The sequence below is a fragment of the Triturus cristatus genome, chromosome 4_2 (assembly GCF_964204655.1).
Source record: "Triturus cristatus chromosome 4_2, aTriCri1.1, whole genome shotgun sequence".
NCBI lineage: Eukaryota > Metazoa > Chordata > Amphibia > Caudata > Salamandridae > Triturus > Triturus cristatus.
Genome location: NC_140586.1, coordinates 314,873,534 through 314,901,161, shown reverse-complemented (window position 1 = coordinate 314,901,161; position 27,628 = coordinate 314,873,534). Strand labels below are relative to the sequence as shown.

General features: G+C 46.8%; 1 protein-coding gene across 5 annotated transcripts in view; it reads left to right on the top strand.

Moving 5' to 3' along the window:
* Positions 1 to 27,628, top strand: part of SUCO (SUN domain containing ossification factor) — a 580,289-nt gene that overhangs the window by 389,638 nt on the left and 163,023 nt on the right. For all 5 annotated transcript variants that reach the window (XR_014960616.1, XM_085601647.1, XM_085601645.1 and 2 more), the window contains 3 exons: positions 10,386 to 10,463; positions 20,272 to 20,374; positions 23,179 to 24,351. Coding sequence is in view for 4 of the 5 variants with exons in the window: in XM_085601647.1 (XP_085457773.1) it covers positions 10,386 to 10,463; positions 20,272 to 20,374; positions 23,179 to 24,351 (1,354 nt within the window). In the remaining variant the exon portion in view is untranslated. The remainder of the gene's footprint in view (positions 1 to 10,385; positions 10,464 to 20,271; positions 20,375 to 23,178; positions 24,352 to 27,628) is intronic.

Sequence of the window (27,628 nt, the reverse complement as noted above, 5' to 3'; positions counted from 1 at the left end):
ACCCAGGTGCCACAGTAGACACCTCCAAAGCACTTGCAACCCCCAATCCAAACAGGATAAACAGCATGCAAGCTCTTGTACAAAGATTCCAACCACAACACTCATTACCAGCTCGAGTGTTCATGCAACTCATGGGAATGATGGCCTCTTGCATCTTCGTACTACCACGTGCAAGACTCCAGAATCGCCCCTTACAGGAATGCTTAGCACGCCAATGGAACCAGGCCCAGGGTCAGCTAACAGACCTGGTTGTGGTAGACGGTCGAACACATCACTCTCTGCAGTGGTGGAACACCAAAAACCTTTCCAAAGGTCGACCGTTCCTTGATGCATCACTCACCGGCTGGGGAGCCCATTTATCAGACCATACAGTACAAGGCAGGTGGACACCTCAACAAAAGCTACTCCACATCAACCATCTGGAGTTACTAGCCATATTCCTAGCCCTAAAATCTTTCCAAAGTCATGTCTCAGGCAAGGCTGTCTTAGTCTGTACGGACAACATGACAGCCATGTACTATCTACAAAAACAGGGGCGATGCACTCTTTACAGCTCTCACAGCTAGCGCAGAGCATATGGAGATGGGCCATTCCTCAAAACATTTTCCTCCTAGCAGAACATCTACCAGAAGTTCACAATCAAGTTGTGGATCTGTTAAGTCGTCAGAGACAACAAATCCACAAGTGGGAACTGCATCCACAAGTTCTTCAACCCTTCTTTTAAAGGTGGGGACATCCAGACATACACCTGTTCGCCACACACCTGAACTCAAAATACCCAAGCTTCGCCGCCAGGTACCCACACCCATTGTCCAAAGGCAATGCGATATGGATGATTGGTCAGGCATCTTTGCGTATGCTTTTCCGCCTCTCCCACCCATTCCATTAGTGGCACGCAAGATGCAGCAGCACTCACTGACGCTCATCTAAATCGCACCAACTTGGGCAAGACAGCCGTGGTACACCACAGTACTACAACTCAGTGATACCACATCAAAAACTACACCTCTCTCCACACCTCTTAACACAGAACCATGGAGAGATCATGCATCTGGACCCCATGCAGCGGAATTTATCCATTTGGCTCCTGAGGTCCTAGAATTTGGCTACCTAAACCTCCCGCCTGATTGCATGGACGTCCTCAAACAAGCTAGACGTCCCACTACTAGAGCCTACTATGCAGCCAAATGGAAAAGATTTGTTATCTACTGCAACAATAACAATATCAACCAACTAGATGTTTGCATCCAGCGGATTATATGCTATTTACTGCGTCTTCACAGATGTCAATTAGCATATACATCCATCAGGTTACATCTAGCTGCTATAGCCGCGTACCTTCAAAACAGACATCTGTCGCTTTTCAGAGTTCCAGCCATCAAAGCCTTCATGGAAGGCCTCAAAAGAATAATTCCTTCCAGGGTACCACCCTCACCAGTGTGGAATTTAAACATTGTTCTCACTAGACTGATGGGTCCTCCGTTCGAACCCCTACACAAATGTGAGCTACAATTTCTTACATAGAAAGTCGCTTTTTTAGTGGCTATCACTTCACTCAGAAGAGTAAGTGAGCTTCAGGCACTAACAATTGAAGAACCATTCTTACAAATACATCAAAATAGAGTGGTTCTAAGAACTAATCAAAAATTCCTGCCAAAGGTCATTTCACCTTTCCACCTCAGTCAATCTGTTGAGTTGCCAGTATTCTTCTCCCAACCTACAACAGTGGCTGAAAGAGCTCTTCATACACTAGACCTTAAAAGAGCTCTTCTTTACTATATTGACAGGACAAAGTCCTTCCGTAAAACAAAACAGCTTTTTGTGTCTTTCTCTCCACCACACAAAGGCAGTCCCATTTCAAAAACAGGTATTGCAAGGCGGATTGTAAAATGCTTACAAATTTGCTACCACAAAGCAAAATGTACTTTATGCATTCCCCCTAGGGCTCATTACACCCGCAAAATAGGGGCATCCATGGCATTTTTAAGAAACATTCCACTAGATAATATTTGCAAAGCAGCTAAATGGTCTACACCGCACACATTCACAAAACATTATTATGTAGATGTGCAAGCAAAGCAACAAGCTAGTGTGGGCCAGGCTGTACTCAAAACACTATTTCAGATAACTGCAACAGATACTGGTGGTCGCCGCTAAGGGAGAGAACTACTTTGCAATCTATGCATAGTGTGTGATCTGCAGCTCCTATGCCTCGAACGGAAAATGCTACTTACCAGTATGCATCTGTTCTTGGCATGTAGAGCTGCAGAGTCACACACGCCCACCCACCTCCCCAGCTACCTTTATCTGTTCCAGTATTATCTTACTTAGATACACCATACATGGATATCTCTTTCTGTTAACACATAACTCCATCATTTCCCTTCATCGCGAAAAACAATGTGAAGATGGAGTCGATGCCCATGCACACTATTGTCCATAGGAGGAGTCCCCTATCTCGTGACTACAAAGACTTCTTCCAGGACAACAACAAAGTGTAATCATCCGGGCTCACCCCCAGATGGCGACGTATGCATAGTGTGCGACTCTGCAGCTCTACATGCCGAGAACAGATGCATACTGGTAAGTAGCATTTGCCTTATCTTGAGTGGAGCTCAGGAATTTCCGCTGATACCACTCCTGCCCAGAGTTCTCAAACAGATCAGGAACGACCGGGCCCAAGTCAGTCTTGTGGCTCCAGATTAGGCACATAGATTATGATATTCTGAACTGCTGAGCATTTGCCCTCCGATCAGGGTGCCCCTTTGCAAAGATCCCCTGTCTCAGAAACAGGGCAGGGTTCTACACCAGATCGTGAGCACACACTGCCTTCATGTGTGTAGACTGAGTGGTAGCATTTGACAATTTTTTATCTCCCTTTAGAAGTCTGTGAAGTCGCACTGGCAGCCAGGCGTCCATATACAAACACTGTATATGCCTGTGTCGGGACAAGTTTGTGGCTTGGTACACTGACAAGCATGTTGATCCTGTCTTTGCATCTTTGTCTGAGGTATTGTTTGTTTTATTGTTAGCTCGGCAAGGCTGTGCTCTGGGCACAGTTAAAGTGTATGTTTTGGCCATATCTGCGTTCTTACGGTTGCTGTTTTAGCACTCCCTGTTCAAGTCACCTGTTGTACTTTTTTCCTATCGTAGCTGGCCCTCTAAGTCTCTTGACGACCAAATCAGTCTTCTTGGTGACCATTACATCGGTCAGGAGGGTTAGCGAGCTACAGGTACTCTCTGTACACCCTCCATACACCAACTTCTTTACAAACAAACTATTTCTGTGCACCGCACCGATTTCCTACCAAACGTTGGGCTCCTTTCCATGTCGGCCAAAGCATCACGCTGCTACCTTCTTCGCTCCGCCCCATGCTCCTATGGCGGAAGAGAGACTTAATTACCTAGACCTAAAAAGGCTACTGTTCTACATCGATTGCACCATTTGAATAAATAACTCTTCGTAGGATTTGCTGGAACAAAGAAAGGGAAAGCTGTGCAGAAACGGACCATCTCCTGATGGATTGTGCTCTTTGTGAAGATCTGCTGTGCTGTGGCCAAGAAGCAACCTCCTAAGGGCTTGCAGGCTCCTTACACCAAAGCCAAGGCTGGGACGACTGTTTAGATTGGGGAGTCCCCACCCTGGACACTGGTCAGGTTGCAGCGTGGGCTTCTTTGCACATGTTTACCAAAATACTGCTGTCTTGACAGTCAGGTATGCAGCGACTGGCACTTTGCCTTTTTGGTCTGAACCTGTTTTCAGTTCCACCCTTAGGGAGGTATTGCTTTGGTACCCATTCTAAGGTAAGGACGCTGCAGCCAGAAGTCTCAGGTGAACAAGTTGCTTACCTTCGGTAACTCCTAAACTGGTAGAGAGTCTATCAAGTCGCAGATTACTTTCCGACCCTCCCAACCTCCATGCTTCTGAAAACAGCTTTTTTTCTGCATGGAAAGGTCCCTGTAGGTCCTTAGTAACCGCACACTGGTCTATCAGCCTTCTGATGCGGCTCTGTGCTTCTGGCACGGAAATGTCATGCAAAGAAATTGATCTTGGCGTGCTGAGGTGACCCCTATGTACCATGCACAGCACTTTTGCTGATGCATAGCTGATCAACACCACCTACCCGTGCACAGATCTGCTCAAGATTTTCTGGATCCACTGTTAGATAGTCTCTACTAGATACGGCATTATTGAAGGTAAGTAACTTTTTTATCGAGCCTCAGGGAAAACGGGCATCAGAGCAGGACAAAAAGTAAAGATTATAAACAGCAATCACAATCGCAAACAATTGACAAGTCTATGTAAGTATTCAGAAAGGGGCACGGATGGCACCTGCCTTATTTGTGTTGGTAAGGCATTTGCTTCATGAGTTACAAATGATCTGGGTTTCTTTCAGTTTTTGTTGAACTGGGGAACTTTTAACCTGAGGTTACCTTATCTCTTAAATGTTGGCGACCCTTTTGACATTTTCAGTTTTTTGCATGGAATGCTGGAAAGCTTCAGTTGGATGGCCTTAAATATCAGGCAAGTTGTTTTAAGGGTGCATCATGCTTCTGAAGATAACCTTTTGAAAGACTCTTGTAACGATTTGAAACAAACATGTAAGAGGATAATGTGGAGAAATCTATACTTGCCAGCAGTCAGACGTGCAGAACAAGTGTTAGCCGTGCTGTGCCAGGGATTTGACTGCCCTCTTAAGGTTACCTTTGGCAATGAAAAGCTTACTGTGTCTGAGGCTTCAGGTTGAGAATTTCCTGAAGTGTGAATACTCAGATTTTGGATCAGTGGACAATGTTGGTGTTGAAGCTAATCCTATGAAGTTTGTTAATCCTGTCGTCATTGAGACTGTATTTCTTGTTTGATGAGAAAGGAGTAATTCTGTTTTGACAGCACTTTGTGTTTAGTGTCTGCTTCTCACCCATAGTTTATTTTGAAATGGCAACCCTCTGTCTAAGGGTCTTCGTTAATAGTCCTAAACACTGAATTGTCCCACCCATCTGTGGGATCCCGGAACACTTTTCAAACTGGAGCGAAAGCTTTACAACAAAGCTAAACAATAAAATGCCTAGTTAAACACAATATTAATTAAACATTCGGTTAAAAAAAATACAGCTGTAGCCATGCTGCTGAGAAACATTTCTTCCTCCTTTCCCTTTTTAAAAGAGAGGATAATTGAAAGAAATTGTTAGAGGCATACATCCCAGGGTTTTAATTACATTGTGGTAGTGGGTTTGTTGTGGAGCAGACTGGTGTTTTTTTTTACCATTTTTTGTGAGATGATGATTGATGAACTTGAGGTAGACCTAATTGTTGTATTTTGATTAGGTTCTGCTATGGAGTGTGAGTGGGCATTTAGAGATGGGGTTTGTTGATGTATCTTTAGGAGCAGGTTGGCTGTCTGCAAGCCTGGTGTTACATCAAGTAGGGAGGATGCAATGCTGAAAGGTGAATGCATTGCGTTTTGTGGAAGCATCTTGGCTCACCGATTTAGCACTCTGTGTCAAATTGGGAGCTGGTGTTGCTCCCCAGTCCAAAGTTCAAGTTGGTTCTGTGATAATGGTGGAGGCCCTAAATGTGGGAGACACATTGGGGATACTTTTACCTTGAGTTGAGAGGCTTTGTGTTAAGTCGCTGAGGGCTATCCTGAGATAGGATCGAGATTTTGGCCAGGTCTGGTGTTCCTGAGGATGTATTGTTGCAAGTAATGGGAGAACTGTACTTTAGTTTTCAGGGTGTGGGAGATTGATTTGAAGCAAAACAAGGTGGAGTCTTTTTTTTTACTTTTCATCATGATCTTACCATTGTTAAAGATTTTGTATTGTCAGGTCTTTGTTTATGAAACCTGGTAGATAATGGCAAATAAGGAGGTAGTGATGTTGGTACAAAGGGAATTGAGTCTTGAGGGGTGAACTCTGTGACTGTCTTGTGCTTCTGCAGTTTGCTCTGCAAACTCTACCTAAAAAGCAATTTAACAATACGGTGAGGTGTTGTTCTAAAGCTGTTTTGGCTCATGCAAGATACCTGTTGTAGAGAACTATTTGCATCCTGCAATATCCAGTTATAGTCCTGGTCATGCAGCCAGTATGGTTGATGCAATTGCAGCAGAGATGTGAATCTAAGTTGCTGATCACAGAATTTAGCTGATTATTGCAGGTTAGATACATTCTTTCACCAGTGCACACAACATTGTGCATTTAGTTTTATTTAGAAAGTTTTATATAGCACGATATATAGCACAAACATGACCACCGAGGGCATCAGAGCGCTTTACATGAATGGTACAATCAAACAAAACAGAATCAACACAGCGAAAAATTCAGTCTAAAAATTTTCGACATTCTCGTAAGCAGGCATGTGGCCTAAAAGTCAACGGCTATGGTCCCAAAATCAAATTGAGAAGCCAGACTGAGGCAGACATTTCTTCATCAGGAGCCCTTTGACTTCTTTTTTTGAAGAGGACAGTGGAAGGGTTCACCCTGACTTCGGGAGGAAGAGAGTTCCAGATCCTCGGAGCCATACCTGAGAAGGCTCGATTGTAGGTCTTTTTTTTTTTTCTTGAATTTTTGTAGTAGGGTGCTGGCGCTTCTGGAGGCTCTCGAGCAACATGAGAGCTCCAGTTTCTGAGTGAGGTATAGCAGGATATTGAAGTGGATGGCTTTGTGTGCCATGCATGCATTTTTTAACTGTATTCGAGCTTCGTATGGAAGTCAATTCAGGGTCCTCAAGTCTGGTGAAATATGGTTATATTTTTTAGTGCCAGTTATGAGCTTAGCAGCAGAATTGAGGGTAACCCTAAGAGAAACTGTTTTCACTCTGGGCAAGACGCAAAGCGTTGCACTACCATAGTCCAGCTCTGAGATCACTAATGATTGTACTGCAACCTTTAGGTCATGATCAGGGAGAAAGGGTTTGAGTTTCCTTAGGGTGCTGAGTTGGAAGTTCACTCCTTTGTTGAGGGAACTGATGTGCTTCTGCATGTTTAGACTTTTATCTAATATTATACCCAGAGAGGATGATGAATCCACGAGGTCTACAGTTGAGAGCAGTAAGCTGATTCAACCATTGTTCTATGACCGGAGATTGTTTGTGGGGTGAGATTAGGAGGAATTCTGTTTTAGAGCATTTAGCTTCAGGTGGTTAACGTGTCGGCCAGCTTTGTGTTTCCAGCAGGACTGAGTTGAAGGACTGAATGTCCTCGGGGAGGCGGTCTTCAGGTATAGTTGGGTATCGTCTGCATACATGTAATAGGGAATGCCGGATGATTTCAGAATTTCTGTCAGAGGCTCCATGAACAAGTTAAAGAGCGTGGGAGAAAGTGCTGAACCTTGGGGAACCCCCAGGCTGACCGGTGCAGGGTGGGACAAGGATTGGTCCACCTTCAAGTTTGGTATCTGTTCTGAAGGAACGAAGAAAACCAGTTTAGAACGGGGCCAGACAGCCCCATCCTGTGTTCCAGGAGGTCAATTACTTTAACGTGTTTGACAGTATCGAATGCTGACAAAAGGTCAAGAAGGATCAATAGGCACGACTAATTATGGTCCAACATTCTTAGCGCATCATCGACAATGTGCGTTACCGCAGACTCGGCACTATGGCCCGGGCGGAAACCAGATTGGCATTTGTCCAGGAGTTGGAAATAGTCAATGTGGTTACAGAGTTGGGCGGGCACACCTTTCTCCAGGAGCTTTGCCAAGGTGGGGATGTTCAAGATTGGGCGAAAGTTATGAAGGTCCGTGGTATCAGCAGTTGATTTCTTTAGAATTGGGGTAACTTGACCCGATTTTAGGCCATCCGGAATAACACCTTGCCGAAGTGATGCTTTGACGATTGTAGTCCAAAGTGTTAGCAAGGAGGAGCTCACTTCCGGAAAAAGTTTTGATGGCAGAGGGTCGTTGTAGTGATTGGAAGGTTTCAAAGTCGACAGCATTTTGCATATAGTGCATTCATCAAAGGTTTGGGACAGACTTCAGAATGCATTGTTTTTGGGGAGGTAGGGCTGCGCCGGGTCATTGATATCCAGATCTGGGAGACGGAGGGTGCTCAGTGGACTGATCGACAGGTGATCCCGGGTAGAGCATAATACAGTTTCAATCTTAATAGTCTTATCAGTGAAGAAATCAGCGAATATTTCACAGTTCGGCAATGTCCCTTGACCCAGTGACAAGAGGTTAGGATGAATGTTAGCTTGGGACTTGATGTGGTCAAACAGTTTTTTGCTTGGTTTAGTTGAGCTCTGAAAAAGATGGCCTTCGAGCATCTGATGCGTTTGTTGTATATGCTTCTCAGGGATCTCAGGTGGCAGAGATGTTCAAGGGAGGAATAGGATCGCCACAGCCTTTCTGCAAGTCTTAAATTTCTTCTTTCGGAATTAAGACTTTCATTGAACCATGGTTTGGAGAGTTTAGAGGACATTCTTTTAAGCTGTAGTGGTGTAACTGAGTCAAGTACATTAAGTATTGAGTGGTTATAGTGGGCCATAAGTTAGTGGACATCCAACATCTTCGGGGGGGAAGGGCAGGATGTTATCGCAGAGAGCAGGCAGGTCTTGCGAGTTGATGTTCCGAAGACCTCTTTTCAACTGTTTTGGGTTCTTGGGCTGGGCTCTACTAGCTCTTACCGATTCCAGGATGAGGAAGGTGATGCAATAGTGGTCTGTCCAATCACATGGGAGGATTGAATCCAGTAGGATGGAGTTGGGCTTAACAATGACATGATCTAAGGTACCTCCTTTGATATGAGTAGGGCTGTCACAGATTTGGATTGAGGTCAATTAGGAAGGATTTAAGGCTATTGACCACCACATTTACTTCATTCCAGTGGAGGTTGAAATCTCCCAGGAAGATCTGAGTGCCCTGGAAATCCGCATTAGCCGAGATAATGTCCATGATCTGTTCTGTGAAGGGAAGTTTGTCGCGAAGGGGATGGCATTGATCCAAACCCCTACCTTCAATGTGCTGGCAGGCATGCATCCACATGCATTCATCCGTTTGACCATCTCCACCCAGGCATCCATCTATTCATCCCTTGACATACATTCATCCAACCACCACCACCCACATGTACAAGTGTTTGTCCAGCCATAACCATGCTTTCATTTATGCACCAATAAAACCACTTCAGTCATTCCATCTACACAGTTTTCCACTAAAGCATTCCTCTATTCCTCCATCCAATATCTATGCATCCATCTCATACCGAAACCTATGTATGCATTCATTCATCCACACATGCCCGAACCGTCATTCATCCTTCCCCCCCACTCATCCAAGCGTTTATTGCGTCTATCTAGTTACATCGCCACGTTCATCAATGTACGTGCCCATTCACCGTTTTGGAGGTGGGGGAGTGAAGCAGTGAGAAGCTTCTCATTCTCATTGGATAATGTTTTTGATACCCTTTTCTTAGTTCTAATTCAATATACATATCCTAAAAAGAACCAACATCAACTCAGTGATAGTCTTTTGACACTAATGATTTCTCTACCATCACTGTGTTGGAAATAGTTTTAAATCCTCTTAGTAGAAATATTTATACTTTTATTTCTGGCAGTATTTAGCATTTAAAGATTTTAATATATAGTCAAGTTGTGCATTTAAATGTTCATGAAGAATTGTTATCGAATAGTATCCGGGTTTGTTCAACTGTGATCAGAAAGGCTATGTTAAATATCCCAGATATGTGACTGGGGGTGTGTCTGAAAAGTTTCAGCGTTCCGTCCATCATCTCCTTGTGTTTGCTTTGTTTGCCCTAAGTTGGCAGGGTATGCCCAGACGTGGGTCCCTTGCTCACTTTGCCACTGGATTCAAGCTAGCCTGGCTGATGACGGCTGATTAGCTAGAAACCGGTCCCAGGATGCTTGTGTCCGGTCCAGGGAAGACATGGCTTGGCAGTTCGGGCTGGACTGTTCCCATGAGGCACAGGGTCAGACTGATTTGCATATGGCCATGTCTGAACTGGGGTGGCGGAGTGAGCTAAAGAATGATGGATTAAACCCAGATCTGTGACTGGGGGTGAGTATCTGAAAAGTTTCAGCGTTCCGTCCATCATCTCCTTGTGTTTGATATGCTAAACATCCCTGCATCACCTATTGAGGGCCAGAACTTTTAGAATGTATTCAAATCTGAGGCTGTTTGGCAATGAGAAGGGGATGAGTTAACTAGTATGTTTTGGGGATGTCCTTCCCAAATCCATTGAGGCTAGACTTGACCCTGAAATTTATTTTTGAAACTATTGATTACAGCTGTTTTCTTTGTTAATTTGCATGCACTTTCCAAGGCTGCACTTGAGACTTTCAAATGAAAACCTTTGATAGAGAATTTTTTTATTTGATACCCACATAAACTGAAAAATCTTGTTCTTACAATCCTTCCACTTCTGTCACTAGATGCCATTCTGAATATGGTCAATAATCTTGCTGCTAACATGCTGGGTGCAAATACAGAGGAACACATGGACTTACAAGGTACATTTTCTTGATTTTGCTTGAGTTTTAGTTTACTTAAATGAGACATACATTCTTAATAATGTCTGTTAACAAAAATGAAATCTATCACAAATATATCAAAGGCAGGTGAAAATTATGCCACTGAAACGCCAAGGTGGCTTTCCAGACACTTAATACAGGCTCTATTTAGGTGTCTGACTGCCACTTTACCGTTACATGTATCCTTTTCTGTTCAACCAGAACTTTCTCCCCTAATTTATTCTCACTGTCGTGCCACATTATAACCCTATCTCCAATTCGCTCCTACTTCCCCAGGTTTCATTTCCCCTGTGTGTGGTCCTTTCCCCAGTACTACATAGAGGATGCTTGGGGACCTACTTCAATACTAATGCATCAAGGTTGAGCTGCCTTGTTTTTTAAAAAAATTGTTTGATCTGACAATATTACCACTACACAATATTCTTGACTGTACTTTATGAGTCGAGGTTTAAACATTATCCTGATGGAAATCACAAATATGTAATACATTTGCATTAAATCCCTCCAATTTACTAGTAAAATTGAGAATGTTGGTCTATTTTTTTTTTATAAGCAATTTTATTATTTTGACATTAAACAGCATCAGCAAATCAGCATTAAACAGTGAAGATGGCCACACATGGCCAAAGACATGAACCCTCCATGATTTTCGACCCCTTAAGGTACAAGTAAATATGCAAATTATATCCATCGCTTGACTATCCCATGGCCCCCAACCATTTATCCCATACCCTGCGATACATTTTGGGACACCCTTGCGCTTCGTACATGGATTTCTCTTGCGTAGCGCACCAATCCACCCCCCTCCGCCACTTCCCAGAGCGAGGCGGATCAGGACACTTCCAGGATGCAGCTATGTCTCGCTTAGCCACTATCATTGCCGTATTGATTTTTTTTTTTCCATTTCTAGACCTATCCAGCCCATCCATAATCCCAAGGAGAGAGTGACGTGGGTCATGAGGGACTTCCCACCCCAATATTTCTGTGAGCTCCTCTTCAATGTCACCCCAGAACCGTGCCAAATAGGGGCAAGCTCATACCATGTGGAAAACATCAGCCGGGTCATGGCCACACCTCATGCAGAAAGCGCTCTGGTTAAAGCCCGCCCGAAGGAGGCGTATTGGGGTCAGGTAGGCTGCGTGCAGATAGTATAGTTGGACCAGACGGAGTTTGGCTGATGCGGTCACCGTCTTGGGTGCCATGAGAGCATCGCGCCAATCCTCCTCATCTAGAGTACCCACCCACTCCTCCCATTGGCTTCTAAGCCGATCCAGCGAGGTTGGGGTTTTGGTAACCAGCGTCCGGTAGATGCGGGAAATACCCCCTTTCCCCATATTCCCCAGCATGGTCTGCGCTTCGGGAGGGCTGTATTTAGAGATCCTTGTGTCGTCTGAAATGTGTACGTGGAGGGAATGACGCTGCTGCAAATATTTGTAGAATTGTGTAGGGTGCAGGGAATATAGAGTTCGCCCACACATTCCCCAATTGCGAAATTCCTATGAGGTCCCATGATCTAAAGCCCTGCAACCCACTAACCTCTCGGAGCCAAGTGCCATGCCAGAGAGGCGTTGCACTGCGTCAGCTTCTGTGTCCATTGAGTGTGGCGCAGTGCTGTCCGCCAGGCCAACAGCGCGGAGCGCGTTACCTCTGATAAGATTGATGGAATGGACTCCCCGTACATCCGAGACTGGATTTTGGACAAACCTAGCTCACTCAGTTCAAGCCTGTAGGCCGAATCAGACCAGCCCCCATTAAGCCAGTCGTGTATGTATAGTAAGCGCGTAGCCAAATAATACAGATGTGTGTCATCCCCATGCCCCCATCGAATGGAGGAATCCGGCATGTGTTCAGGGCCAGACTGTCCAATTCTCGAAACCAGGCCCCCGTAAAGCAAAAGGGGGTGTTTTGGAGGACATAGAGGAACCTGGGAAAATCATCATTTTAAACAGGGTGACTCTCCCCAGGGGATTCGGAGGTAATGTCTGCCACTTCTGGAGGTCTGCCTTGGCTTTCTTCACCAGCAGGGTCACATTGAGGGACCATCCCAGCTCAGGGAGAAGCTCCACCCATATCCCTAAATATTTGAAATACTGACGCCGGAGTGGTATGGTGGATTGCCAGTAGTAACAGTCTCTAGATGAGTGTAGAGGGACAAGGACCAACTTGTCGGGATTCAGCCGGAGGCCTGCCCGAAGGATTGCAGAATCTGGAGGCACTGAGGGCCGCACTGGGCTGAGTCAGCCAGGAAGATTAGGACATCGTCCGCATAGAGAGTGACCGTGTCCACCTCCGCATTGGGCCATTCCCATCCTCGAACGCGTCCCTCGGACCGTATTAGGGACGCCAGGGGCTCCATTCCCAGGGCGAAGAGCAGGAGCGAAAGGGGGCATCCCTGTCTCGTTCCCCTTTGAATAGGGAAGGGCTCTGACAAGACTCCATTGACTAAGACTCTCGCCCGGGGCTGGGCATTCAGGACGCACACCATATCCCGAAATTGGAGACCGAAACCCATCTCGGCTAGGACATCGTCTAGATACCTCCAGTCCACCGAGTCGAAGGCCTTCTCGAAGTCTACGAGGAGGATCGCCAAATAAGGGGTAAGCAAGTGACAGTGGGCCAGGGCCAGATGCAGCCTCTGGAGACAGTGCCGAGTACCGCGCAGGGGCATGAATCTGCACTGGTCAGGGTAAACCAGAATGGAAAGGTAGAGCTTCAGCCGCTGGGCGAGAATCGTGGCGTAGAGTTTGACCTCTGTATTGATAAGGGAAATGGGATGGTAGTCCGCACAATGTGAATAGGGCGGTTGAGATTTTGGGAGGACCACGATGGTGGCCATGTCTGTCTCGGGTGGGAAGGAGCCCTTCTCCAAAGCCTCGTCGAACAGGTCAGCAAGGCGCGGGACGAGGGTCTCGCGATATAGAGCATAATATTCCTGCGGGAGGCTGTCAGGACCCGGGATCTTGTCTGACGAGGTAAGGGTTATAGCGTCGCTAATCTCCTCACGGGAGATAGGGCAATCCAAATCCGCCTGGGCGGCCGTGTCCAGCTGAAGAAAGCGAACGCCTCCAGTATCTAGCAAAGTACAGAGCGATAGTGCCGGGGTCTTGTCAGCATAGAGCTGGCTATAGTAGGAGGCAAAGGTGCGAGCCATCCCCACCGGGGATCGGTGTACCGACCCGTCTAGGTCTATTTTTTCAGGGATAATGCGTTTCGCCCTGGGATAAGTGGCTAGTCTGTGGAGAATCGAGCCATTCTTGTCGCCCCAGCCATATACTCGAGCTACTGAGGATCTCCAGAGAAGCTTGGTGGCATCCAAGGAAACCTGCCGAATCTCTGCCCGAAGATGAGTGAGTTGTCGCTCTCTGTGAGTGTCATCAGCAGCAAGCAGGGATTGTTCGAGATGTAATCCCTGCGCCTCCCGCGAGGTGATCTGCTGCAGCTGCGCCTGTCGCTGGCACTTGAGCTGGCACTTGGCAAAACCCCGGATGGAGGCATTACTCTCCTCCCACAGGGACCCATCATTGGTCAGGAAATTCTGCTTAAGCTCCCTCCCCACCACCTTTTTAAATTCTTTATCCTGAAGAAACCAGGCACTCATTCTCCACGTCGGACGTGCCGGAGGGGGGTGAGGGGGCAGTGCTAAGCAGCACCGGAGAATGATCAGAGATACCCCTGGGGAGGATACGGACGTCTTGAATCAAGGTGCAGTCAGTCGAAGGGACGAAGATCGCATCTATGTGTGCCTGCGTGTGGTAATTTGTTAATTGTTTCGCCTTCATAAGTCTAGTGGTGGATGGGGGGGCATGTCGTGTCAAGGTCAAGGTCTGGTGAGGAGACCGCGTTGAAGTCGCCCCCGATAATAGTGGAACCTAGGGGCATGTTGGTCAGCAAAGCCGTGGAATGTTTCAGGGTCGTCGTGAGCATCTAGGGGGGCGAGTACATAGATACGAGATTAAGGAGATTACCACTCAGTGAGCCACAGAGGGCCACTGACCTTCCCTGGGAGTCATGAATGACCTGTGTAAGCACTAAGGGAAGGGTGCACTTCAACAGGATAGCCACCCCACGGGAGTCCTGGGCAAAGCCAGAGTGCCACACTCTGTCATACCCATAGCGTGCCAGGAAGGGGCAGTGATTCCCCATCAAGTGCGTCTCTTGAAGCAGGAGTACTTCTAAACCGAGGCGTTGGGCATAGCGTAGGACAGCTATAAGTTTAGGTTGGTCCAGCAGGCCGTTAACGTTCCAGGACAGAATGTGAAGGGACGCCCCTGGAATGGGCGTGTCAGTCATGGCGGCTGGAGATCAGAGTAGCAGTGCGCAGCCCTACAGAGAGTCGTGGATACGTGCGGGATCCCGCGCCTGCGTGGAAAGGTGCATGCGAAGGGCCGTGTATATCCCATAAGGGAGTGGAACAGAATGTCTTGTGATCGCTGGTACAACAAAACCATAAGAAACAACCACCTTGGGAAAAACCAACCCCATTCCCTCCTCCTCCCCCCACCCTATACTTCGAGAACAGAAGTATCTGTCGGCCCCCCTAGTGGAACAAGAACCAATCTAGAATGCTCGGGTTGTGTTGTGTGGAGGACCCCTCCATGTAGAAGGACAGGCAATGTCTCGGCAGAAAGACAGTGAAATAGAGCAAAAGAGTCTGTCATGGCTCCGAGCCCCCATGGAGGTTGGAGCGTGTTCTCAGGGAGACCACGTTACAGGCAGAGCCCTCTGGATCCTCAGAGTTGGGCTGCGGGAGAGGTCCGAGTTTGCCCTCGGTGAGCCCCGCTGAGCCGGAGACGGAGGAGTCATAGGTGGACCGCCGGATGAGTGGTGCCTGAGTCGGGGAGGAGACCCCGATGGGCTTGAAGAGTCTCGGAGTCTATGGCTAGCATGGCTCGATTATCTTAGTGGCATCGCCTGGGACCGGTGCCTCCTGCGGGGTTGCGTGTGCCTTCGGTGCTGGCACCCTGGTGACCGAGGCCTCGTGGACTGAGAGCCCGATGGCATGGGGGAAAAGGTTTCGCTGCTGTCAGAGGGGCCGTTCCTCCATCAACCAGGTCCAGGCCGCCTGGGGCGAGTCAAAGAACTGCGTCATGCCCTGGAAAATGAAACTGAGGTGTGCGGGGAACTGGAGCTGATATTGCAGACCCAAGGATTGCAGTTTCTTGTTAACGTCCGTGTAGGAGCGGTGTTAGTCTTGCACTTCCTCCGTATAATCAGGGAATATCATGATGGTGTGCTTCTGGAATTTGAAATCCCTGAGAGCGCGTCTCGCGTAGGATGGCGTCCCAATCCTTTAAGTTAAGGATTTTTAGTATGAGTGGGCGAGGTGGGGCCCCCGAGTGGCGGTTTTGGTGCGAGGGACCGATGTGCTCTCTCCACCATGAACCATGCAGAGAGGGTGTCCTTGGGCATCCAAGATGTGAACCAGGTCGCTACAAGGGCGGATACTTGGCTCTTCCCGACCCCTTCGGGGAACCCCACCAGGCGGAGGTTGTTGCGGCGTGCTCAGTTCTCCGCATCCTCCGCTCACCGATAGAGTTCCTCGGTGTGTGATCGTAGATTGGCCACCTGCTCTTTCAATTGATGGATATCGTCCTCTGCCTTTGAGATGCGGGATTCAGCCTCTGTTATGCGACCGTGCCATTACGGAGGTCTTGCCGAAGGAGAGATACGTCCACATTGACCTCTCCGATCTTCCCCTCCACCGCAGCCTGCGAGGCGCTGATAGCTTGTAGGATTGTTGCTAAGTCTTTGCCCGGAAGGGTGGGGGGGTGTCTGTCTGCCCAGGGGGTTCATCTTTGTAAGTGGTGAACCGGTCCATCTTTGTTTGTGTGGGGACGGTCGCAGACTTGGAGGCCTGGTCTCTCGCCATGGCCGGAGTCAGATCGCGCTCGAGTACGAGCTCCAGGAGCCAGATGGAGGAGACCAGGTCCAGTCACACGCCCCAGTTGAGATTGTGCGGTAACCTCCCCCCCCCCCAGGAGCAAGGGCCACGAGGCCGAGTAGGAGGCCACTGTAGGAGAAGCGATGGTCACCTAAGCCGGGCAGATGCACGGTGAGACCTTCCTGAGGGCACAGGTTGAGAGGCCAGTATTGCGTGTGGTCGACACCTTCAAGACTTGGGGAGGAGGGGGAGCCCGCTCCCGGGATCCTCCGCTGCCCGATCAATGCAGCCGATTTCCCCCTCCCCCTCGTCCGGGCAGTTAACGTCCCTCACCATGTGCCGCCGCTGCTGAAACGCTATGACTCACTGCCGTGGCCTGAGAGAAGTGCCCAAAAGAAGGGCCTCAGGAACAGGGGGGGGAGGGGGCCACCGGCCGAACCCCGCGCCGCCGCCCGAAATGGTGGCTGAAGGTGGGAGAATGGGAGCCCCGCCTCCACGGGAACCAGGCCAGGGACTTGGGGATCAGGTCTCTCTGAGCCTAGTTGATGCTGGTAGGCCCGAGCACTGTAGTCTGACACTTTCCGGCCCCATGTTCACTCAGCGTCGAGGGTGATGACAGGTTTGGACAGGGGTGGAAGGCGGTTGGTGGGATTCACTCGGGGGGGGGGGGGCACCTGCTGCCTGAAAAGTGCCCCCCCCCCCCCCCGCTCCGCACCCCACACGGCAAGCCTGCAGCTCCTGGACCGGCCGGGCCCTAGGCACAGGGGATGCCGTGGCAGCAGCTGTCCAGATGGACCTCGGGAGACCACTGCTGTGGAAGCAACTAAGCAGGTGGGGAGGGGTGGGAAGCATTTGCATTTACCTCCCGCACCGCTACCCGACACTGCAGCAGATCCCCGGTCCCGTGACCCCACCGCCCTGGGCTCCGGGCCGGCCTCAGCTGCTCGAGTCGGGCGATTTAGCCGCCGGGTACGCCGCTCTTCGCCCTGGGATGTAGATTCTTAGCACATCACCGCCCGTTGTCACAGGCCAGGTCATGATGCGTGGGTGGAGCGAGCTTACCGCACCTGGGATGGCCGGGCACCAGACACCAGGAATGTCTCCTTTGTAGCCATCCAGACGGGTCCCTGCACATGACGGGACTGGTACAGAAAGGGGAGGAGGGGGGTGCCAGAAGCCTGACTGACTGCATCCCGCACTGCTGCCTGATGTAGCAGCCGATCCCCGAACCCATCCCCACTCACCAGATGGTACTTCTTACCAGTGCTCCGGGCTGGCCTCAGCTGCCTAAATCGACGTGTTGGTGTGGCTTCCAGGGATGCCGCACACCACCCCAAAGTGCCGGCGCTCCGCCGTCTACACTTCAGCTAGTCCCCCTCGAGCCTGGTCACAATCCCAGGGCGGATGGCAGGCCCGTCAGGCTCACCGGCTGCGAACACCATAGGCCGCCATTTTGCGGGCGCGGGGCACAGGAGAGAAGAGGAACCAGGCAGGCCGGTAGACGTCTAGGGCCGCACGCCCAGGCTCAGCAACGTGTTGTGTGGAGTCCCTGCTCAACAGGCGTTGCAGCTTCGGCCGGGGCCTCCTGGAGAAGGGCGCCGCAGTCACCAGCAGGCTGCAATGGAGGCCGCCATGTTGCGGCCTAAGGGCCTCGGCAAACCAGAACCCAGGAGGGACGCCGGGAGCCCGGAATCTGGAATCCGACGCGCTGATGCAGCGCTCTCACTCCGGCGTTTGCCGATGTGCAGGTAAGAAGTGTGGATTGTTGCCGCAGATGACGGGATGCGAGGCGGATGACGGAGGGGTCCGGAGCACTCTTAGAGTGCGTCCGCCATCTTGACTCCGGCCACGCCCCCTAAGGTTGATCTATTTTAATGGAGGTGCTGTTCTTAAGAGATGTTGGGATGTTATTTGTACCTTGGATCAGTGAACACTGACTACCTTTCGGACCTTTCTGTCAAGTAAAAACGTAGGAGTTGTTTTATTATGAACCAATGAATTTTACAATCTTTGAACGGTTAGAGTAGTTACCTGGTTCCGAATGGCCCCTAATAAGTTGTTGCAACATTTGGATTCACCCAGAACTTTAAAAGTGTCTGAGTTTTTGTTTTCGAGACTTATGACTTGCCTGTTGAAAAAATGCCTAACAAATGCTTAACTATGTCAGTAGGCAATTCCCCTTGTCCGCCTGTGCTGTTTCATGGATGAATGTCCAGTTTGCAGTATTATGACATTCACAACCCTTAAAGAAGGATAGGCTACTTTGACTTGAGAATAAGACTGGGTTGGGAATCTTTGAGGATAGACCCTTTAAGGGCCCCACTGCCGAGACAGTTACTTGTCTCCCCTCCAGTAGAAAGGAGTGATTTGACTAGTAGGAGATCCTTTATGATTGATACTCTGTCTGTGAGCGGTGGTCCTGAATGTGACTACCTGTCAACGGAATCCTCTCTAATTGTTTTAGTGAGGATTTCAGAAAGTCGACGTTGACCGTAAATTCTAGCCGAGAGGTTTGAGTCCTTGAAGTCAGTGGCTGCGCAGACAGCATTCTTGGAGAAGTCCTCCCCAGGGAGTCCGTCATGAAATGATAGTACTGGACATTCCACAGTAGCGATAAGGCCACAAAGGGGGGCATCAATTTTATCAACCTGCTTGGAGCAGAGTCCAGACCGTGTGAAGCATTTTGCATTGGTAATGCAGATTGCACATGGTCAAACTGCAGCAACTGAAGTAGTGTTGGTCTACCTTGATGTACCCCCAGTCATGTTGAACTTGTGCCACATTTTATGCCATTATTGGCATCTGGAACGTGGGTATACAAAGGAATTGATTAAGATTGTGAAGGTCCTAAATGGGGCTGAGCCAGCCCCACCTCAATTCCATTATGTGGTTGGAGCGGTAGCTATGACCCTCTTCGGTGGTAAAGGTAGGCTTTGTGGCTCCAATGAGGAGCTACTGAGCCTCAGCCAGACGTTCTGAAGCCACTGACTGGGGCAGAGGTGGTATGGATGCCAATGGCTTATGAAGCTGCATTCCATGGTCATTTTGGACCATTGTGTTTACCGAAGTTTGCTTTGGTCATACATCACCTGATCCCAGCAATGATAGTAGATTAAAAGCCACACACTACTCACCATAGCTAGAGTGACTTGTCTCATGAGATGAAACACTTCTGGGCCACGAAGACAACAGTGTGTTTATTTTGGTGACTTGTCTGACCTTCCCTTTGAATCTTTCATGCGCATTCTGTCCCACCTTGTGTGCATGGATACGAAGTGCAGGGTTTTTAACAGCTTTGAGAAGGCATCTGCAGTTCTACCACTAAGAGTAGAATGCCCACAGATTGTCAATAGGATAGTCTACAGACTTGTAAATGCCTAGCAGCCCTGGCATGTGATGCATCTTCAGCTAGTCCTCATGTAAGTAGCTAGAAGGACCATGTTTTGAAGGGCCATTAGTTTCTTTTATAACCCAAATATTATCAAATTTTTTCTTTCATTACATTTAAATTGTGCCAATGTGCCTCCTTATTTGCGTGCAATCTACAACTGATTAACAGTGGTTCAGATGTCTTCTCAGTGACAGCTGTATTTGTTTTGGCAAATAGCATCTTGTTTGAAAAGGTTGCCCTACATTTTGCTACTGACTGATCCATCACAAAGTAGAGGTTTATTTTATAATCTGTCTGAAGCAAGGGGGATTGAAACATGGTAATGCTTGCTGGCAGGTTGAAACTTAGCATCAGTACTGGGTTGTGAGAACTTGCAGAGTAGTCTATTTAGTCCTTTAGTATTGTTCCATTTTCTTTTCGCTATATTTGATTGTTTATCGATTACATTTTTATGTTTATGATGTATATTGCTGATCTCTTTTTGTACACTGTCAATAATCACTTAATTTTTTCAGGAAATAATGTAAGCAGTTTTGATAATATCACAGAGGCAGACTCCCAGCCTACCCAAAGTGACTCCACCAAAATGCTGGAGCCAACGTTGGTTCCTTCATCAAGGTGAGTTGAGAAATTGCACAAGACCTGCATCAAACAAAAACATTTATGGCCTGACTCCTTACCCCATACTATTCTGTCAACAAGTAGATATGTTGGCAAAAACCACAGTGATCACTGTTCTGCAAGTTGAGTGGTGTTTAACACAATAAATCATGTAATAAAAGCTGATTTCTTCTTTTGTATTGTATTGCATTTATATAGCGCATACTACCCCTGACGAGGCGTCAAAAGCGCTTTTTCGGCGAGTAGCACGCTACTCCGGGACCCATATAGGATTAGTGTTGAATTAGTATAGTGAAACATGCAAGTACATTTTAAGTGGTGGATAGGTTAGTCATTTGGATTCGGAAAGATAGCAGAAGGATAGCAGAAGGATAGAAGAGAAAAAAAAAAAAAGGTTTGTATTTATATAGCGCGTGTTACCCCTGATGGGGTGTTGAAGCACGCTACTCCGGAAACCCATAAAGGATTAGTGCTGAATTAGTATGGTGAAATATGAAAGTAATTTGAGAAGGTGGATATTAGTTATTTGGAGTGAGACGGGTAGCGGAGGGATAAAAGGGAAGAAAGGTTTGCATTCATGTAGCACCTGTTACCCCTGATGGGTGTTGAAGTGCTTTTCTGGCAAGTAGGATGCTACTCCAGTATCCATAAAGGATTAGTGTTGATTAGTATAGTGGAGTATGAAGTAATTTGAGTGGTGGATATGTTATTCAGTTACTTGGATAGAGAAGGGTAGGTTGCGGGATAGAAGAGGGAAAGAGGTTTGTATTTATATAGCGCTTGCTACCCCTTGAAGGGGTTTTGAAGCGCTTTATTGCCGAGTAGTATGCCACTCTGGAACCTGTAAGGATTACTGTTGAATTAGTATGGCAAAACATGAAAGTAATTTGAGTGGTGGATATGTTAGTCAGTTATTTGGATTGAGAAGGGTTGGGGAGGGGTAAAAAAGGGAAAAAGGTTTGCATTTATATAGCGCTGGTAACCATGATGGGATGTTGAAACACTTAATTGGCGAGTAGCACGCTACTCTGGAACCCATAAAGGATTAGTGGTGAATTAGTATAGTGGAATATGGAAATTGAGAAGTAAACATGTTAGTCTGTTATTTTGATTGAAAAGGATAGTGGAGGGACAGAAGAGTGAGATTTTTTTTTTTTGAGGTCATAGCAATAGGAGGAGGTTTTTGGATGAGTAAAAAAGGTGTTTTTTGAGGGGAAGAGTCAGAGGGGAGAGTTTATAAAGGTTTGTTTTGGGGGATCGGTATAGTAAAAAAGAGGTGTCCGATGATGCAAGGAGGGGTAGAGTAGGAGAGAGTCTAGAAAGGGTTATTTTGGGGATCATAGTAGTGGTATGGGGTTTGGGATAAATGAGAGAGTGGATGTAGAGGATATATTGATGGATGTATAGGGTGAGAGATAGGGTAGTGCATTGGAAAGAGTAGTAGAAAGAAGTTTGAGATGAGTCAGAAGGTTGGGCCAGAGGCTATATTGAGAGAAGTATAGGCTGAGAAATGGGGTACTGCATTTGAAATGCTAAATTAGAAGAAAGTGATAAATATATAGAGCCTGAAAAAGGAGTCTGCATTTTTGGATCTTCATTGACAATCGTAAATGCTTGATTACTTCCCGAGTGTGTGCACGGACCACAGAACACCTTTATATGAAAATCACTTCCATGTAAACGGCACCAATGAATATCTTTGTCCCTTAATTCATATATAGATCTGAGATGCTAAAAAGACCTCAATTTTCATGAATGTTCAAATAAATCTTAAGATTCTGTTCACTGGACTGCGGTGCATGATTTATATACCGAAATCAAAAAGCCACTGTATTGTAGTGAAAACATGAATGTAAAAATGTAGTGTTAGGCTTACAATAAAAGGAGACAGAAAAAATAAGCCTTTACCTTTTAAGAAGAGCCTGGGAGGCACCCCTGCCCAGAATGCCTTCCTTGTAATGCCAGGTGCCTCTCTGACTCAGTTCCTTTTTATGGTAAAGTGTAGTGAAAAAGTATTCCTAGTTTTGCGTGGATGTGTGTATGTACACACGCACACACACCACCACCTTCTTCTTATTTGTCTTCTCCTTCCTCCTTCTCCCTTCTCCTCCGCCTTCCTCCTTCTCGTCCTTCCTCCTTCTCAGTGGTGCTAAATAGTATATTCTTCTCGACTGGGCTGCATGTTGGTTTATGCCATACTTGCAGTGAACTAAAATATTATAGCTATCGTTCTAAGCTGGTGGTGATTTTCAAAACAGTTTGTGAATTGCTGCTTTTGTGTGATGAATGCAAACATCTTATAATGGAAGCGCAGATACAGAGAAATTGAGTGTTTATATTTTATCCAGTACCAGAGGAGAAAAGTTAGTCATCAAACCATAAACTGTCCACAGAGACTATTCCGACTTAATAGGGCAGAGCCTGCAGTAGCTGTAATAAAGGATCCTGCTTGAGATTTGTTTTTAATAAACCTGTTTTTTCTAAAAATGTTTTATAACATATTAAATACGATGTGTTTCATTTGAAACTCAGAAAGGGATTTTGTTGTACTCTGTAAATCCATGCTCCCAAATGCACTCAATACATTTTTTTCTGTTTTGCTCCTGTTGATGTAATGTTACAGGTAAGTTTAATGGTAAATAATTGTCCCTGAAGTCAGTACTAACTCAAACCAGATATCCATTGGAGCTTAACTGCAGTCAGCAAGGGAACACAACTTTTGTGAATAAGTTCTTTGATCACTAACCTCAATTTTTGCAACTGTACTGTGTTTCCTTTTTAACACTTTCCTTTAATTGCAGGTTGCCATCCAGCGAGGTTGTCCTCCCAGATAAAGAACAACCTGAGCCAGAGAAAGCTGAAGAAAACCTCATTGTTCAACTGGTCCAAGAAGAAGAGGAGGAGCCACGTCAATCTACTGTGACTTTGTTGGGCAATGATGATCAGGAGGAGGACAAGCTGGCATGGTTCGAGTCTGAAACACAAGTTTACTGCAGTGAATTGATGACCATCTGCTGCCTCTCCAGCTTTTCAGAGTTTCTCTTCAAATGGTGTTCTGTTGCTATGGTCCTTCACCGCCAAAATAGCAAAATGGTTGAGAGGAACCAGGAAAATGTCTACCTAGCCACTCATCAACCATTAGCAGTTCCAACGGAGGAGATCCCTGCTAATGTTGTCGACTCACCAACACTTGAGGATTTGGTCAGCAAAGTGATTGAAAAATCACCCAATTTAAATACTGTTAGTCCTCCTGATACCTTGCCCATTGAATCTTCCGTTATGAAATCCCTAGAGGCAATTGAATTGGAACCTAGTTACCCTCAAATGGTTTCTCAGTCAGACTTGCTTGAGCTCACTTCTGAAGAAAAAAAATCTGCATCTGCCACAACCTCAACTGATGTCACCAAGTCCAAAGCTGAGCAGACAGAGGAGCAAACTCCAGAATCAACATTGGAGGTACCACATAAAAAGGGAAAGACTGAGACTCCTCTTTCTGTAGAGACACCAACTTTGAGTTCAGAGACATTTACTGTGGGCAAGGTAATAGTTACAGAAACTAATAAGCTTACAGACACTACATTGCCTATAAAATCTACGCAAACAGTCCATTCATCTGAGCTCCCCACCACTGTAGTAGACAAGGACATAGTGGAAATAAAAGAAAGTGTATCTGAGATACTTAAGCCAACAGTAACTGAAGGGTCAGAACCCAGTCCAACCCTGGGCTTTAAAGAGGATGAGCAACCCACTGATGATGCCCTTCTTAGTGCCTCTGCTTTGGGTGGTTTGCAGAGAACTGCTACAGATTTTTATGCTGAGCTACAGAACTCCACTGAGTTAGGGTATGCCAATGGCAATCTGGTGTATGGTTCCAACCAGAAAGAATCAGTTTTCATGCGACTTAATAACCGCATCAAAGCCTTGGAAGTAAATATGTCTCTCAGCAGTCGATACCTGGAAGAACTGAGTCAAAGGTAAGGCAAACCTGTACAACATGTCCAGAGCAGTATTCATAACTATTGATTCATAAACTGATTCCCAAGATAGAGCTATAGATCACAATTCTCCTGGGACTGTTGTTAAGATAGATGAATACAGGAACACTTTACGAAGCGGAGAAGTTAGACGAGACGATGTTTATAGGAATGTAGAATTGTTAACGTAAATGACGCTAATTAATTCAACCACAAGTGGGCACTGTTTCATCCTTGGTATGGTACCTGATTGAAGAGCTGTAACTGAATAAAGTTTGTTTACAAAAAAAACAACTATTGATTCATATAAATAAGCTCATCAGATGAAAAAGTCAAAATAAAGGGTAAACCCATATAGTCACTGGGACCTGGGTATAGAGCAGTATAAGAATAGTGGTCCCAGTATACAAGATAATTCAATATAAAACAATTAAACAAACAAAGTACCAAGAAAACTTTTTAGGAAGGTTCAAATGCCTATTTAATCACATTGAACACAAATTAATAGTTATGACTGAGCTCCATAGTACAGACAATATTGAAATATCATAGCAGTGCCCAGGAAGGAGGAATGGGGGTAGGGAGGTGGGTGATGAAGTGTAGGGTTTGGAGGGAAGTGAATACAAAAAAATTTGGATGCATTGAGAACAAAATCAAATTTGAAGGCAAAATTAATTCACTGCCTTATTTACATTCCGATCAAATCATAAATCCAATATCGACAATTTTTAGAAAAAGCCATATATATGAAGAAAATCACAGTACATCCTGAACTGGTGATAATATTGGCAAAGATGTTGTGTCGACGTTTCGACCCCTTAAGGCATGTAGGTACTCATTGCGACCTTACGGGATGGGGTCTTCATCAGGACTGGAGTGCGTGTGGAAGGGGGGTGAGTGTGGGCACCCAAACTGTCAGAAGACAGGACTCTGAGATGTCAAAGGATCATCAAAGGTAGAGGGTAGTAGACTCCTCGAGGGTAACGACAGAAGCGGGAAAAGGGTGAGGTTCCACTGATTCGCAGAAGAGCTTTGCTGTCGAATTACATCAGGAGGCTCCTATTGATCAGCACTCCCGGAGAGAAATCCATTGTGAGTAAGGCAAATGGGGATAAGTCACCACTGATTCACCATCAGGGAGTAATCTGGACAGGCTCCTCCAGAACCCCGCTGCAGATGGGACAGATAAGATCTTCATCCACATCGCCCTGAAACCGGGTCACATCATACCCCATTGCTCATTACCAGTGCCGAAGCCCTGTGTTGTCGCTTGCTAACCCATTAGAAGACATCCAGTGGGCTCTTTCAGCAAGGATCAATGAATCTGCATTATCCACGGAGATCCTTCTGCAGGGAACACACCACCAGCACCAGACACAAAGTAACCAGTGTGCGTGTCTCCAAAGTTAGAGAGCTCCTCGGTCACACCAAGCAGGAATTGTCCTTCGCCGCGGTCTCTTCTCCACTGAATCCTGCGTTCCCCCCGTATGAATCCTGACAGCCTTTCAAGCTAAAAGGCGAAGATGCACTTTCCCCGGTGTCCTGTTAAGTGGTGTGTTCACTCTCCACATATGCCTTCCTCGGCCTGTGTGTAAGAATCTACTCCTTCATCTTGAAAAGCCGAGGCCCGTGTCTTCCCGCTAAGGTCGCCCCGTATCGAGCGGGGGGCGGGGAATGCTCGATACGGGGCGACCTTAGCGGGAAGACACGGGCCTCGGCTTTTCAAGATGAAGGAGTAGATTCTTACACACAGGCCGAGGAAGGCATATGTGGAGAGTGAACACACCACTTAACAGGACACCGGGGAAAGTGCATCTTCGCCTTTTAGCTTGAAAGGCTGTCAGGATTCATACGGGGGGAACGCAGGATTCAGTGGAGAAGAGACCGCGGCGAAGGACAATTCCTGCTTGGTGTGACCGAGGAGCTCTCTAACTTTGGAGACACGCACACTGGTTACTTTGTGTCTGGTGCTGGTGGTGTGTTCCCTGCAGAAGGATCTCCGTGGATAATGCAGATTCATTGATCCTTGCTGAAAGAGCCCACTGGATGTCTTCTAATGGGTTAGCAAGCGACAACACAGGGCTTCGGCACTGGTAATGAGCAATGGGGTATGATGTGACCCGGTTTCAGGGCGATGTGGATGAAGATCTTATCTGTCCCATCTGCAGCGGGGTTCTGGAGGAGCCTGTCCAGATTACTCCCTGATGGTGAATCAGTGGTGACTTATCCCCATTTGCCTTACTCACAATGGATTTCTCTCCGGGAGTGCTGATCAATAGGAGCCTCCTGATGTAATTCGACAGCAAAGCTCTTCTGCGAATCAGTGGAACCTCACCCTTTTCCCGCTTCTGTCGTTACCCTCGAGGAGTCTACTACCCTCTACCTTTGATGATCCTTTGACATCTCAGAGTCCTGTCTTCTGACAGTTTGGGTGCCCACACTCACCCCCCTTCCACACGCACTCCAGTCCTGATGAAGACCCCATCCCGTAAGGTCGCAATGAGTACCTACATGCCTTAAGGGGTCGAAACGTCGACACAACATCTTTGCCAATATTATCACCAGTTCAGGATGTACTGTGATTTTCTTCATATATATGGCTTTTTCTAAAAATTGTCGATATTGGATTTATGATTTGATCGGAATGTAAATAAGGCAGTGAATTAATTTTGCCTTCAAATTTGATTTTGTTCTCAATGCATCCAAATTTTTTTGTATTCACTTCCCTCCAAACCCTACACTTCATCACCCACCTCCCTACCCCCATTCCTCCTTCCTGGGCACTGCTATGATATTTCAATATTGTCTGTACTATGGAGCTCAGTCATAACTATTAATTTGTGTTCAATGTGATTAAATAGGCATTTGAACCTTCCTAAAAAGTTTTCTTGGTACTTTGTTTGTTTAATTGTTTTATATTGAATTATCTTGTATACTGGGACCACTATTCTTATACTGCATCAGATGAAAAAGGCAATACATTTTTAATACAATTGCTAATTATTCAAGTCAGTCAATTAAAACATATAGCCCAAAGGAAGTAGCAGAGTTCAGAACAGCAGTCACTAGCTAAGTTGTTTATTTACCACATTCGGGAGATGTGGTCCACGGAGCTAGGTTGGGAAGTCCCTGTTGACCTTAGGTGCATGGGTGACCTTTGATCTCAGCAAGCCCCTGCTTTTGCTCTCATGAGGTCTGGATAATCTCTGTTGCCACAATTCTTAAAGTGGATAATCGCAACTCGCCCTGTATAGAAGGGTTGGCTTAATTATCTCTT